A 16,516-nucleotide genomic window follows, 5' to 3' on the forward strand; every position below is an offset into this window, starting at 1 on the left:
TTTCATCAACCGTGACTCAATATACTAATCACAAGTAACCACAAACCCAATTCCGATCTGTACAATATTTTTTGACATCTCTCACGCTCTACCAAAAGTAATCAAATAGAATGCTTATAAATGTCTCCCACTCTCTACCAGCAGTATGTAAAATACGCTTTTAAGCATTTTCCACAAAATATGTGTTAATAAAACTCATCCCACTGATTCGCTTAAAAATCACAAAATTTGTTAATTAGGATTGATCAATTTTGGCGCTTTTTGCCTCAATTCCTGAAACGAATAGCATCTGCCTTAGTCCGCCATTGGTTAAAGAATTACATATCTCCAAACATACCTAAACGAGAGTCATAATTATTTTTTCATAATTTTTCTACCAATCTATATTTTTGTTCCATCTACGCCAAAAACATCTACCCAGTGATAATAATCCTAAAATTGTTTTTCAGTCTTGCAGTACGGATTTGTAACAATTTTCGTATCAGCTTTTCCACTAGCTCCATTATTTGCTTTAATTAACAACATTTTCGAAATGAGATTGGATGCTAAAAAGTATCTAAAATATTATCGGCGTCCTGTACCCGGCAGAGTAAGGAATATCGGTGTTTGGTACAGCATCATGGATATTCTAGGGCGCATATCTGTTGTGACTAATGTAAGTATTACATAATTGCTTTACTTATGACAAGTTACATGTTGTGCATCTAGCTGACATATGTTTACACTACTACAAGGCCCGTTCATAAAGATGTGTTTTTTTTAGTCCCATGCTTGAATACGTAGAAGTGTCGTTAAACACCTTTACATGAATGTGTGTCAGTTACTCGTTATGTGTACAGGGGTTATAATAAAAACCTAACCTCAAGTACAAGTATTATAATATAAACCTAACCTCAAACAGTCAATGGAAAATCCATAGAAATTGTCGCAATTCAGATGGGGATTCTGTGAATATATTCGATATTTTTCTTCTACATTGTGATAATATCAATGTATTTTACCACTGACTAATTTACTTAATATTTATGGTATAATTTTATTCAAATGCAATTTAGGCTCTTAAAATTCAGTATTCTTTTTTTTTTTAGGCATTCATGATTGCATTTTCTTCAAACTTCATCCCTCGCCTAGTTTATATGATGACAGTGAATCCTGATGGAACTGACGAAGGCTTTTTACAACATTCTTTGGCCCACTTTGATACCCAAGATTTTCAAGCCGGCATTGCGCCTAGAAATTCTACATTTGGGAACATTACGGTATGTACCATTCAAGCAAATATCTGCTGCTGAATCTTAACTGCACCCAATGGTGCATATGGCTCTGCATCTTATCAACACAGTGTTATCTTAATCATTAATTGTGTGAAGGAAAGGTGATCAGTACTGCACTTCTTATACCAGTCCAGGATGATATTAAATAAATATGAGAGTGATATTCACTCATATTTATTTTAACCCCCCTGACAATCGAACCCAGGATCGCAGCTCAGTAACTAAATGCGCTTACCACTACACTATGAAGGCAGACAAATAAAGATATTGAAGGTCGAAATAGAAATATAATTTTATCTTAAAATAAACTATGTAAGCCATTTAGACAAAATAAAAATACTTTCAGTTTAACGAGATTCATGTACTTGAACTGTTATCTCGTCATTTAAGCAGTTAAACCACTTTTATGCTGATTAAAATATTTATAAATATACTATGCTTTGTCATTACACTAAGACCTCACTTTGCGTCGTAGCTACATTCCAAAAGATTCCCCAAAATGTAAACAAAATTTAAATTTACAAAATGGGGAATTAAAACTAACTAACCATCACGCCGCTTCCCCGCAGAGGTAGGCAGAGAGAATAGAGCGCCACACCACTCTGTCCTTGCAAACATTCTTCGCCTCTTCCACGTTCATGCATCTCCTCATACATACCCGCCGATTGTTACGACTCCTAACCTGACCACTTTCAAGTATTTGGCATACCTGATCGTGCCATGTTTTTCTCGGTCTTCCTCTGCTTTTTTTCCCGCTAACATTCGCCTCATAAATTTGTTTTACCGTTCTTTCCTCACTCATTCGTTCTACATGTCCAAACCATCTCAACACACCTTTCTTAATTTTATCGATAATGCTTATCTCAGCTTTGCTTTCCTTCCTTATTTCACTATTCGCACATCTATCATACATCGTTTTGTTACACATTCTTCTGAGAGAATTATCTTTTAGAATGGGGAATTATCTTTTAGAAAATTTAAAAATGATTCTCTTAATTCAGTCATAATTCAGTAACGACGCAAAGCGAGGTCTGAGTGTATTACAAATAATGAACTTATTCATATTTATCTCATTGAAAAAGTATTTTTTTAAATACATATATATTTTGCAGATTTGTCGCTATCCAGAATACAGAAATCCACCCTGGGATGATCGCAAATATAAACGACCAGAAATATACTGGCACATCCTAGCTGCTCGATTAGCTTTTGTCGTCGTATTCCAGGTACAGTGAATATTAATTAATTAATTATTATTTATATATCGTTTATAATAATAAATAAAACCCTTATCCGCACCCCAATGGTGCATAGGGCACTGCGTCATATAAACGCAGTGTTATCTTGATCGTTTACACATGAAGGAAAGGTGATCAGCCCTCCGCTTCAGGTACCAGTCCAGGGTAATATTCAATAAATATGACAGTGAAAAAATCACTTATATTTATTTTACCCCCCTTGGGAATCGAACCCGGGACCTCCAGAACGGTAGCCAAGCGTGCTGACCATTACACTACGGAGGCGGACAAAATCGTTTATAAATAACATAAATATTATACTTTTAAAACAAAACTTAATCCTTTAAAAAAAAAAATTTACTGCCCTACCCATACGAACATACGTTGTAAGCCGTATCATGTACATTTAGGTATAAAAAAGTATACCCGCCACCATAGAAATTAATGCGATACGTCAATTGTTCCTACTTGCCCTACGCATACAAATACGTCATACTACGCATTTAGTATATCGAGGATAATATCGCTGGCTACCTCATTTGCAAAATATGTTGAAATTATGTCGATTGATACAAAATATATTTGTGAAAGTATTCAATATAATATTGTTAGAAAAAAAAATCCTGCGACATCTTTTATTGAGAATTTCTGATTGCAAATGGTATATCAAGGGTCATAAATAGGACTTTTGTTTTAAAAAAATGTTTAGTACATTGTAAATATGTATCATTATTGAGAAATCTTATAGAAAAAAAAACCCAAGGACTTTTTACCTACTTAATAATAACCCAAAATAAGGGCGGTTAAACTGAAATAATATTTCTACATTTTTCTTTTCTTAAAAGAAGCAATTTTAACCTTTCTCGACAAATCACAGTGCCTAATGTATAAAATAGTAATAAAACATCCTTCTGTATAAAAATAAATTGTCGTTATTCCGGCCACTGGTGATGACTAATATATTTATAAATACGGTTTTAAAAATTTGTATCTAAAAACACTTAATAATATTTAATTTATACTTTTTATACTTCCTCAGAATGTGGTCAGTTTTGTGATAATGACTGTTCAGTGGGCTATACCGGATGTATCGAGGAAACTGCGGGACCAAATCAAACGGGAATCCTATTTGACGAGTGAAATCATCATCACCCATGAAACATTAAAATCTAAAGGTAATTATTTGACCTTAATTTTCTTTAGAGTTACTGTAGAACGGGGCTACTTGAACTTTGATGTGTTACTTGAGCCCAGTACAAAAAAAAATTAAATCTGTATTTGGTCTACAATAATGAACATATCGACATGATTCATTGTTTCCCTGACAGGTGATACTTATTGTCACGATACTTCAATCAATACCACGACCTAAATATTTTTTTTGTACTGGGCTCAAGTAACACATCAAAGCTCAAGTAGCCCCGTTCTACGGTACCTGAGCCAATATGCACATTATTGGCTTACATCATTTTAAAATTTCATGGATACATCTATGTTGATCATTTTACACAGGGCTTTTTTTCCATATATGGAATGTGGTGGAACGGCGTTCCGGCACCGTTTTTTACAGATTTTTTTTAATTTTCAAAATAAATTAGACAAAACAATAGTTGTGTTTAAGTAATTACAATCCATATTTATACAATTTGTCAAAATGATAAAAAATGGTATTGTAATGAATATTTAAATAATATGTATTTGAATATAATTTTTTATATATTAAATAATAAAATGAGGTTTCGATTTCTAAAGCTGACGATCTTCTCTAAGGTATATATGGTACATACATACATACTACAGTGGAACCTCTCATAACGAATAATTTGAATATGTCACAAGTAAATAAAAGTGTAATATGCTCCTCGTAACGCTCTTAACCAGCGAGATTTTGCATAACAAGTTACAGAGACATTCACTTATGAGCCAAGACTTCCGCACCAGCCAAAACAAAAAATTATTCGCTTTACAAGTAAGATTCTGGAACAAATTATGCTTGTCAAGAGAGGTTCCACTGTATTTCTTTTCTTTAGGCTTCAATGCTTACATGTTTTTTTTTATCTTTATAATTATTTACTTAGTTTCTTTCCCCATAGTATAATATATAGTTGTAGCATAAATATATTGCAACTAAAAAATCCTTTATTATATCTTACATGGTAAATACCACTATTTCTTTAAATCCATCTTGACACATGTTTTGATGCATTCTGCATCATTATCAAACACCGTACGTGAAACTTAGTCCCAACATCACATATGGTGTTTGAAAATGATGTGTAATGTATCGAAACACATGTCACAAAGATTTGAATAAAGTGTAATAAATATTTACCAAGTAAAGTATATAAATAAATTGATTGACATTATTAGACTGCCAAATCAATTTAAAGATTTATATTTATTTGTACAGTTTTAGAAGTCAAATAAAAGTACCTAATTGTTACGGTTTTAGTTGTGTATTTGACCAATTAGCGCTTTTACCCGTTATTGGGCATCTTCAGACTAGTTATGCATTGATGTGAAGTGTACCTGCTATTTTTTTTAAAGATTCATTTATTAAACTCCTCTTAAAGAAATAATAATAATAATAATAATAAAACCCTTATCCGCACCCCAATGGTGCATAGGGCACTGTGTCATATAAACGCACTGTTATCTTGATCGTTTACACATGAAGGAAAGGTGATCAGCCCTCCGCTTCAGGTACCAGTCCATGGTAATATTGAATAAATATTTCAGTGAAAAAATCACTTATATTTTATTTTACCCCCCTTGGGAATCGAACCCGGGACCTCCAGAATGGTAGCCGAGTTTGCTGACCATTACACTACGGAGGCGGACTGTTAAAGAAAATGACTCTTAAAGAAAATATATGTAAATAATTGGTATAAAACAATAGCTTCCAACTATCCAAAAACAGACTATTTAGGTATAGTGGTCAGGGTTTGCGCCTTATATGTACAGCTGTTTCCAATTAGTGAGTAGATAGTGTTTGTAAATATAAACAAGAGGAAGAAAACAAATTAAGATGTTTCAGTATAAATGATTGACTTTTTACTAAATTGTATTTTGTTGCTGTAAATTTATAAAATACAAAAAAAAGTATGGGATTATAAAAAATAGGGCCGAAAAACAATTTTAAATTATATCGTCTTCAATTGAAAAATTATAGTTTCAGGCAAATAAAATATAATAATTGGGGACAAAATCTTACATACATTCCATGTAGTTAAGCTTAATTTTTTGAAAACTAATTTCAATCATTTGTAGATGTTGCCAACGAAAAAACATTAATCGATATTTCCAATTGAATCATTAATGCAACATCTGAAAATTTGAGTAATTTCAGAATATGTATATTCTCAATATTATTAATATTTAAATAATTTTGGTGAGTGGTATATACCATTTTTATTAACATTTTTGTAAAAAATAAATAAGTCAGAATATGTGTTTTTCATCAATGAATGTTACACAGTGTGTAAAGTGATCACATAAACCAGTCAGTAATACGTGTTAGCCCCGTAAATCCTCAAGACTTCCATATTTCTTCTTCATCTATGTTGAGATATCGCTAAATAATCTTAATGTACATATTGTTTTTTTTATGAGAAATGCTTTTGTACTTTTTTGACCTGTCTTGTTTTCTTGTATGTATGCTTTGAGAATACTTCTAATTTAAGTACATATTTGTCGATTAGTTGAATTAGATTCTTGAGGGAATAGCTCAGATAAGAAAAAATTATCTTTCAGCATGCTGTGTTTTTCCTATACTGGCTGTTCCTAGAGGATGGAGACATTGCTGTCCAAGGAATGTAATGTTCATATAATAATCAAAGCTTTTTTGGTTAAAATAACTTTTATTACATATTTTGCAATAAAGTTATACAACCTGCATTCTTAAAGCTATTTAAAAAAGAAACTTATGTATAAAATTCCTCTTCTCTCCTTTCCTTCTTCTTATTCTCCTTCCTGCTAAATCTATTATTTTATACCAAACCCTTTTTTTTAAATCTCTGAATGTTTTTTAATAGTTTTATAACATAAATGTGGAATTGTTTAATTGGCTTTTTTAATGTAACTATTTTTGTTAATGTAATGTAATGTTTATAATTGTTAATGTAACTATTGTTTATTATATAATTTTTTTATATGTAAAGCTGTACAATTCCCAAACAAATAAAATAAAAATAATAAAAATAAATGCATCACGGAGTTGGGTAGATCTGAAATAGATTTCTTCATTTGGCCATGTTGTATTTGATTGCATGTCACAAACAATTTTCTTTCATATAGTTTTATAAATAAGTTGTAAAATTTGGCTTCGCAACTGGAAAACGTGTGGGATATTATTGTAATTTGTAATTATGTATATGATAAAATATAAATAAATATTTATCAACCGTTTTAGTGTTTTTACCCATACTATGGGGAAAATGCTGAAGCAATATTTACTCTAAAGACTATTTTTATATCACATACACAACATAATGAAAATTTCTCTCAGACATTTATAGTCATGCTACACAATAACTATATCAATAATAATTTATGTTTTAAGACATGAATAGAGAAATAAAATTGTCCACAAATAGGTTTCTTCTTTTTTACAGCGAGCGCAAATGAACCCTGTTTGTGAATTTTGCCTTTCCGTCCTTATTATTACACATAAAAACCCCGTGGCTTACTACCTGGTAATTTTTCCAACCCAAAATATTGACATTGTAAGGGATGCGATATCAATTTTTACGTTTATTTATTTTTTAAATAACGTTTTTTATTTGTCAATAATAATAAAATTAATTACAAATGTCACGTATGCTACGACACAACCTCTAAGGTCAATTAAAAACACACTGATGCCAGAATAAAAAAAAGACCCTCTGCAATTTTGATGTAGGATTACAAAGTCGAAAGTCGACAATTTGACTCACAGCATGATAATAACGGTTAATCAATAAATTTATATTTCCAGGTGGCGTGTCTCCCAATCACGCAGAACACAATGAACTGCATCACGACTGTGTACAGTGTAATTTGAAGAAGTCTTCGGAAGAAAACAACACTAAAAAGGATAGTAACATTGACGAATCAGCTGTCTGATCATCTGACCTACTGACATCTCAAATCCTGCTCTCTAATACATGAATTCTGTACTCTAAACTAAGATTACCAATTTTCAATGTCGTGTCTTAAATAAAATGGGTATTTTTTTTTGTTACCGCATATTAATGTCTAATCTAATAGCTATACTGATGTTGTGAAATAAGATATTATCGAAATCTCAGCAAATAATATTTTTCTATATTCATAATTTTCTCTTTAATAAACCATTAAAAGATCTGTTAATTATAAACTCTAGATAATAATCTACAATTTATAAATGCCTTAAATGTATACCTAATATAAAATTACAGCATTACGCATTATTCATATACATAAGCTTTCTTAATATATAAGTAAATAAAATATAAATATTTTTTGTATGGATGTAGATATCCTGACAATGTAGATGATGATGATGCAGTGGAATCTGTATATTGTGATCTATTTATGATCTTTTATTGTTGGAAACAATAACAGAATGATAATATATAACCAGAACATGAACTCGGACAGGTTTTGACTTATACATACTTCATTATGATGATTGATAACATTAAACAGAATATAAATTCAAACACCTAGTACATACATAACGATATTGAAAGTTCAATTAGAATATATGAACTATCACAATAAGCTGATTTCACTGTATTTATATCTAGTTAATATACTTAAACAATTATTACCTCCCTGTTAAACTGTTTATTATAAGAAAAGTTTGCAATTATACATATACATGAATGTTCATAAATTAATCACTGATATATTTCTCGGTCTGAATCTATAAGATTTACCATGCATAATTATTACTATTTACATAGATCTGTTTTTTTAAGAAAAATGTGTATTGTAGAAAATCTAATAGCGTTATTGCCAAAAATATACATAAATTGCAAAATATATATGGTAGCACTTGAAAATTAACAAAAAACAAAAGTGTTATTTGAATTTATTATTTTTTATTTTTATTATTATTAGTATCAATGTAATAATTACGCATCCAAATACAGCTATAACAATTTTTAACAACGGATTTTCCCAAATGGATTTATATATGTATCCGTAATGACCGAATTTAAGGTTATAGTCAAATGTTTATAGCTTTATAAGAATGCTATTTTAGCAACTTCTGTTATTTTCATGGTTATTTTTTTTTATAATTCATTACAATAGCAATTATCACAGTTGTTGTTGTGCCACCCTATACATATATGTACTGTATTGAAATATTAAGCACAGAGTAACAGGGTTTTTTTAACCTATTTTTTATTGCACTTAATAAGTATCATACTATACTATTTTTTAATTAAGTTAGTTGTTATATTATATCTCACAGCTTTGAAAGGGAACATTATTGAAGAAAAAAATATATCGATATTGATTGCTTCATACTTAAGTGCAAATAAATAATGTCTTTTAGGTACCAGTATTAAATGGGTAATTTAGATTAATAATATTATAAATATACAGTGAAACCTCTATCTATCGTTTTTCAAGGGACCTATCTAAATAAACTATGAATGCGGGAAGACAATTAATGGGGGGAAACAATTTGTATGACATACCAGTAACTCGAGTGTACTTTTTTGTACAAAAATAGTTGATTTTAGAAAAAAATACAAAAAACGGAAATGGGTATCATGCAAATTGACAAGAAAACCAATTGATAAGTATTCAAAATGGTTTATTCAAGAAAAACAAAGACAATTGATTACCATTTTAAATTTTTATCTCTCACAACCCTTTTCCGCACCCCAATGGTGCATAGGGCACTGCATCATAAAATAATAATAAAACCCTTATCCGCACCCCAATGGTGCACAGGGCACTTTTTCATATGAACGCAGTGTTATCTTGATCGTTTACACATGAAGGAAAGGTGATCAGCCCTCCGCAAATAATTTTTATAGTCAAAAATATCAAATTTGGAGCGTAATTCAAACGGTGAATGCGATAAAATGATGATAGAGAAACGATCAATGCGATCTATTTTTGTATGAAATGAATCCGGGGTAGAATAAATAAACGACACTTCCGGGAAAACGATTATTCAAGGAACGATAGATAGAGGTTTCACTGTATTAAACTCTTAAATACATATGTTGATGTTGTTTTGTATCAGGGGATCCATTAAATAAAGTTGGAACTGCAAAGTTTAGTTTTAGTCTTTTAGTTTGCAAACTGCAAACTAAAAGACCTGATGAGATATTGATGCTGTATGCTGAACATCTTTTTCACTTGGTATCTCCCATTTTCCTTAAAACATATTATATTTGTGTTGCGTACACCTCAGGTATTTTTTTCTTTGTACCCTTGATCAAATTTATATTTGGGTAAATTTTGCAAAAATCGCCATGTCATATTTGTGCATTTAAAGAAAAAAATGTAATAAAAACTATGTATATATGCAAATTTTCATTAGTAGGGTTCAATGAAAACTGCTGTAACTCATGTTTTTATATTAAAAACGAAATTACTCCATTTCTGTGCCAAACACATTTATGTATACATACACTGTTTTACTATTGTATATGTGAAAAATGATATGGAAAACTTCACAGGACTTTTGTCTGCAGATCTGACTTTATTTCCTGGACCTGTCCATATGCTTGTGTTTGCTTTGTTTTTTATTCATTCCATTTTCTTTCAGTGCTTTATAACGTGATTAATATACATAAAATCATATTTTGTGCTTATGCATACATATTTCTCAATGCTTTATTTTATTATATGTACTTAACTATGTTGTAATTCAATTTTTCCTCTGACTATTCTTACATTAACATAATTTTTTTTTAAAATTAAAGATTTATTCTTGAATTTGAAAATTTAAATTTCTTATTATAATTTGTTAACAGTGTAATTTCTTACTAATCTAAAATAATGAATGGTTTGTGAAACTTCGTTTTTATGTGCGCTATTTTTCCTACAGAGTGCATGTAAATTTACAAAATTTCTTTAGTTTGCATATTTTTTCTATACAAAATAAGTCAATATTTTTTTCTCATTTATAAAATGACTAAAATTTTTTGGCATCAAATTTAACATGCGAGATATTGCAAAATTAATACTACATAAATGCAATAGTATATATTTTAATATTGTATAAACAAAATTGAGATTATTTTGTTTTTGTGATATGATTTTTAAAAATTACTCTTGGAAAATTTATATAATTTTTTTTAATTGATCCTATTTTTCAGTGAGTTTTGAACTCCTTATAGTTACTTTATAAATCGATATTATTAATTTAAAACATTAATCTCTTTAGTTAATTTATTGTAATTATTCCTCGCATCGTTTTATTTTTATTCCACTAAGAAATTAAAACATGAGTGGAGGTATAAATAAAAGAGATTTTTTTTAAATGATAAAAAATATGTAAACTAGCTGTGAAATGGTAACATTAAATTTTTATTAATAATAATAAAATCATATATTTATCTTTTTTGTTGCCATTATAAGTTAGCCATTTTTCTAAGGTATATTTATATATATGCTTATATATTTATATGTATGCTTTTAATGAAATTTTATTAGATTATGTAATTGTTTTGAGTACCCTGCTCTTAGGAATTTTATGAATTTATTTTCTATCATAGCTAACTATAATTTTGCAAAATTTTACTTTGTTAAATAACTGAAAAAAATTACCTTCTAATTTTGATGCCATACAATGTCACAAACTCAAAAGGAAAATCATTAAAAAAATAAATAATAATAAAAAATATATATTCTGAGAAAATACTCCTGCAGTTAGCGGACAAATGAAATTTGTATTTTAGCAAAATATCATAATTATAATTTTTTTATTATTGTTTGTTATATATGCCTTTAAATTATTGTTTATTATCTGTAGATCTTTCTGATTATTCATCTCTAAACAACTATCACTTCTACTAAGTTTTTAACTTTAAAACAAATTTGTATTAAAAACAAGCTTTTTTATATTGTCGGTTTATATATACAGGTATATATTATGTGTTTTATACTGTTAAAGTTAACAGAAAAGATTTAGGTGAATGGTAAGAAAATTTTATTGACTTGAGTGCCAATAATTTAAAACCAGTTTTGAATGATACCAATAACCAACCTGCATTTATTTAGTTGTTATAGCGGTTTTCTGCATGACTTGTATTTTATTAATTAAGTAGTAATGAGTAAGTAAAAGTACACTTTTTATATTCACAAATAGTATTTCAATTCCATAGTATTTTTCATAGGTGGCCTGGTATTAAAAACAGGAATCAAGTTGTTGTAGATTTAACTAGAAGATCGTCACTTTGACTTATGAGTCCGTCACACTCCATAACCGAACTTATTGGACGTCAGATGTTTATCACCATAAATCCTGGTTTAGTAATTTTTTTCTTATTCAAATTATAGTATACCATTCCAAGTAATTAAATTTTGAATCCTATACGTTTATCTGTGGCATAATAAACAAATTTGTGTAGAACCACAGATGTACATGTCAACCTCGGTCGAAGGGTCTTGTATGAGGATAGTACTACTGTACTTAATTTAAGTGATTATCAAAATAATATCCGCATCTAAAGCAGTGTTTCCCAACCATATTTAAACCGTACTCCACTTCAACGATTCAAAAATAAATTTTTTATTGGCCTAACAGATTCTGAAGCAAAAAATCATTGTTTCATATAAAAATGCAATATATTATCTTTTTGTTTAATTTTTATAAACAAACAATATTATATTATGTCACATTATAACTTAAAGAAAATTACGTTGACATTTGAATCGGTATTGCCATCTATCACTAAAAATAATACGGAAAAGTACAAATATAAGGGTGCGCTACCATCATATTTTGGAAAAGTCAGAGATGCAACACATATTTTTTTCCCCAATAATGCATTTTTCAACAACAATGTAAGAAATATTCATAATTGGCGCATTGACCCCAAGACATTCAAATTTCAAAATAAGTGGGGAGTATGCCCTAAGTTGAGAAACACTGGTCTAAAACATATATTTAAAAAAAAGTTTTTTATTAATACAGTGGGTGTTGGATACCAAATTAATGTACAAAATGGAATATGGGACTTAAGCCTCATTAATATTAACAAATAATAAAATAGCTTTGCAATTGTTAGTGTTACTGAATAAACCAATACGTGTTCTAAGCTAAATCTTTTAAAAATGAAAAATTCTGATAACTAAAATTAAGTAATAAGCATACATTATAAGACATGTGCTTCATTTAAATACAAGTAAAATTTGCTTTAATATATATATAATATTGTTATACTTTTTTAAAATTCTTTTCTATTTTTACACTCAATTTTAATATGTATTTAACTAATTAATTAATACTTTATTATCTATTTGCTAGTAGATCTTTTTGTGTAATAGATGTTTTTGTATGCGTTAGTAGTTTATATAAAATGGGTAGAATTTACCTGGTAAATAGAAATAGTTATCTAACAATTTATGTAAATTTACTGACTTTTTTTACTGACAATATTTACAAAAACATAACTACTCTATATGTGGTGGTAATTTGAAAAAACCTGGTAAAATATAGGTCGGTTTTAAACAAATATGCCAACTGGCATTAAATGAATGGGGTTTTATACCAACTTTTTTTGTTATTATTATAAAAAAACTTTTTATAAGTATTTAAAAAAAAACTGTTATGAATTATGGACATAAATATCTCAAAATATGTACCTAACTCAAAATTACACAAAATACATTTTTTATAATATTTTATACTTTAAACACATAATTAGTATCTCATATTATATAATATAATAAAAGAGCTTTCTCTTACAATATATGTATATTTAGCTTTTTATATGTGTGTTTCACAAAGAATCTTATATAAATGTTATATGCGAATACAAAAAACGAATGCAAAAAAGTAGATTTGTTTACCAGACTTTTTAAAGAAGTTATTTTTATTGGTTTGCGGATCTTTTAGAAATCTCAAAAATGTGTAAATATTTAGTACAATGGGCTACGGGTGCTACAATATATTATGAAATCTTCCACATCTATATTATTATTGATTTTTTTAATATGTGAAAATACACAAGTACATTTGATCAAAAGGTTTCCATTTCAATTTATGAAATAAATTGAACTTTTGCTAACATGTGATTTTTGAGTGAATTTTCGCTTTGTTAAATATATTTTCTTTAATGCGAAAGTTGTGTTTTTTCTACTCGATATTAAAATTATTTACAAAAAAATGGTTTTTCTTTTACTTATGCTTTCACATTTTCCTCTATTCCAACTTCCAATTATTGTTATTTACAACTTTATTGTTAATATATAGCAATACCAGCTATCTGAACTAATTTAACTATTTTCAAACTCGAGGTATTTAAATTACTATTTAAAGCAATTAAACTACAACTATTTTCAAACTCGAGGTATTTAATTTACTATTTAAAGCAATCAAACTACAACTATTTTCAAACTCGAGGTATTTAATTTACTATTTAAAGCAATTAAACTACAACTATTTTTAAACTCAAGGTATTTAAATTACCTTTTCAAGTAATTAAAACTTCAACTTTTTTAATACCTAAGATTTAAATTATTTCAGTTACTTCAGTTATTTTTGACATCTCAACATAATGCTGCATGAAAAATTTAAATCATGTTTTCTTGCGGTTCTCAGTAAAGAATTTAATCCAGGATTCTGATCTTGCATATAAATAAAAGAGTCTCGGCCTAATAAAAGCTTTCCTCCAACATATATGGCTGTTGTTGTACTGTATCATGAGATCAATAAACATGTATACATATCTAGAAATTTCAAAAAGTTTAATTGTGTGTGTGGTTGTCAACCATGGGTAGAATTGGTGAATTTTTCATAGAGTGATAACTTTACCAGGCTATGACAGATCTATTATCTTCTTCTAACCCTTATCCATATCCTATGGTGCATAGGGCACTGCATCATATTGACACAGTGTTTTCTTGATCGTTACTTTCATGAAGGTAAGGTGATCACTCCTGTGCTTCAGGGACCAGTCCATGGTTATACTAAATAAAATATTAGAGTATATCACTAATATTTAATTTCACCCTTCCCCTGGGAATCGAATCCGGAACCTCCAGCACGGTAGCTAACCATTACACCACGGAGGTGGACAAAAACATAAAAAGTCACAAGCCCAGACTTTCCTATTCTTTTTTACCTATGTTAGGAAATGTCAAATAGTAGTTTTTATTTTTATAAGTTGCATCATATTGCCTTTAGAGCAAAATGAAAAATGTTAATTATATTGTATGGATCTACACAAAGCATTGGGACCATATCTAGTCACAAAGTCAATACTTGCATTATTCACAACGCAAGATGTCAGAATGTCAGACTATGTAAATATATATTTTTTTACTGCATTATAATAACACATTTATTTTTCTTTTGTCAATATACAAACCTTTTAAGAAGACTGTAATACAATGAAAGTATCACCTTTAAAGCTGAGAATATAATGTATCTTAATATCTTATGCACATACTTAATCTTTAGACTCTTTGAAAATATTTAATCAGTTTATTTTCAACTTTCAACCATTGTCATATATTACAAAGAACTGACAAAAGTTCAGGAATATAACGATTTTATTATATTATATTATGATGATATGTAAGTAAAATAGGTCAGTGTAAAGGGAAATAGTGCTGTTTGGATAAGGAAATGAAAAAGAAATAACAAATCAAACATTTTTTAAATTTCTTCTTCATTGAGAAAAACGGTAATGTCTAGGGCACTCGGGGTAGCCTACCCATACTCGTCCTAGCTAGTCCTCAAGTCAGTCATATTTACCTAATTAATTTGTTGACACTATTTATGTATATGTATGCGTATATACATCAAATATATTTTTTTGTATATATATATATATATATATATATATATATATATATATATATATATATCCGCCTCCGTAGTGCAATGGTCAGTACGCTCGGCTACCGTTTTGAAGGTCCCGGGTTCGATTCCCAGGGGGGTCAAATAATTATTGGTCTAATATTTATTCAATACTATCCTGAAGCGGAGGACTGATCACCTTTACTTCGTGTATTAACGATCAAGATAACACTGCGTTTATATGATGCAGTGCCCTATGCACCATTAGGGTGCGAATAAGAGTTTGAAGAATATATATACATTTTTTATCGATGTATTAAAGGGGCTTATCTTATATAACTTCATAGGCGACATCTATGGTCAAAATTTGAAAGGTTTTTTTTTTGTAATTTAGCAGAGACCTTCAAGAGAATGCTAATGACAAATTATGTCAGACCGATAACAAAAGCTAATAATACAAATCTAAGTCACAATTGATAAGGGGTCGGGAATATCTTCATAGATAATATTTCAGTGATTTGAATAATCATAAAACAGGAAAATGTGGTAAGTCCAATCTCTATTTTTTTTCGTAATTAGTTGAGCCCGGCTACGGCTGATGTGGTTCAGTCTGGTTAAAACGAAATGAAATAAAATGGAAAGAATACATATTTATGTTTAGTTTCACGATGCTCGTTGGTATATAATTTGTGAGCAGCTGTCAAGAAGCACGCTGTCCGCCATAAACAGTATATAGTATTGGGTGTATTGCTGTTGCGTTAAGCAGATTGCACTGCCATTGTCAAAAAGCTATTTTAAAAAATCTCATTTTTTAAACCTGTAATACGTAAAAACACTTGTCATACATATAAAAACAGACGTGTATTAGAATGCTACATTGTGTCAAAAATTAAAAGCAATCGGTGAATTACTTCAGAAGATTTAAGATTTTGAACAAACTAATATTTTATTTTTATTTTTAAAGTTAAGAATTTTCACAGTATCTTTCGGGATTTTTTAAAATAATATTTTAATAAAAAAAATGGAAATATTTGTGTGTTTAT

General features: G+C 29.1%; 1 protein-coding gene across 6 annotated transcripts in view; it reads left to right on the top strand.

Moving 5' to 3' along the window:
* LOC148303977 (anoctamin-1-like) overlaps positions 1-13,815 on the top strand; it is a 33,529-nt gene extending 19,714 nt beyond the window's left edge. For all 6 annotated transcript variants that reach the window (XM_088269041.1, XM_088269043.1, XM_088269040.1 and 3 more), the window contains 5 exons: positions 450-655; positions 1,089-1,259; positions 2,387-2,500; positions 3,552-3,687; positions 7,488-13,815. In XM_088269041.1, coding sequence (XP_088125167.1) covers positions 450-655; positions 1,089-1,259; positions 2,387-2,500; positions 3,552-3,687; positions 7,488-7,615 — 755 coding nt within the window. In that variant the 3' untranslated portion in view covers positions 7,616-13,815. The remainder of the gene's footprint in view (positions 1-449; positions 656-1,088; positions 1,260-2,386; positions 2,501-3,551; positions 3,688-7,487) is intronic.
* The last annotated feature ends 2,701 nt before the right edge of the window (positions 13,816-16,516 follow it).

This window comes from Brachycentrus maculatus, unplaced genomic scaffold, assembly GCF_059751285.1.
Source record: "Brachycentrus maculatus isolate JH-2025_06_01 unplaced genomic scaffold, ASM5975128v1 h1tg000336l, whole genome shotgun sequence".
In the NCBI taxonomy this organism is placed as follows: domain Eukaryota; kingdom Metazoa; phylum Arthropoda; class Insecta; order Trichoptera; family Brachycentridae; genus Brachycentrus; species Brachycentrus maculatus.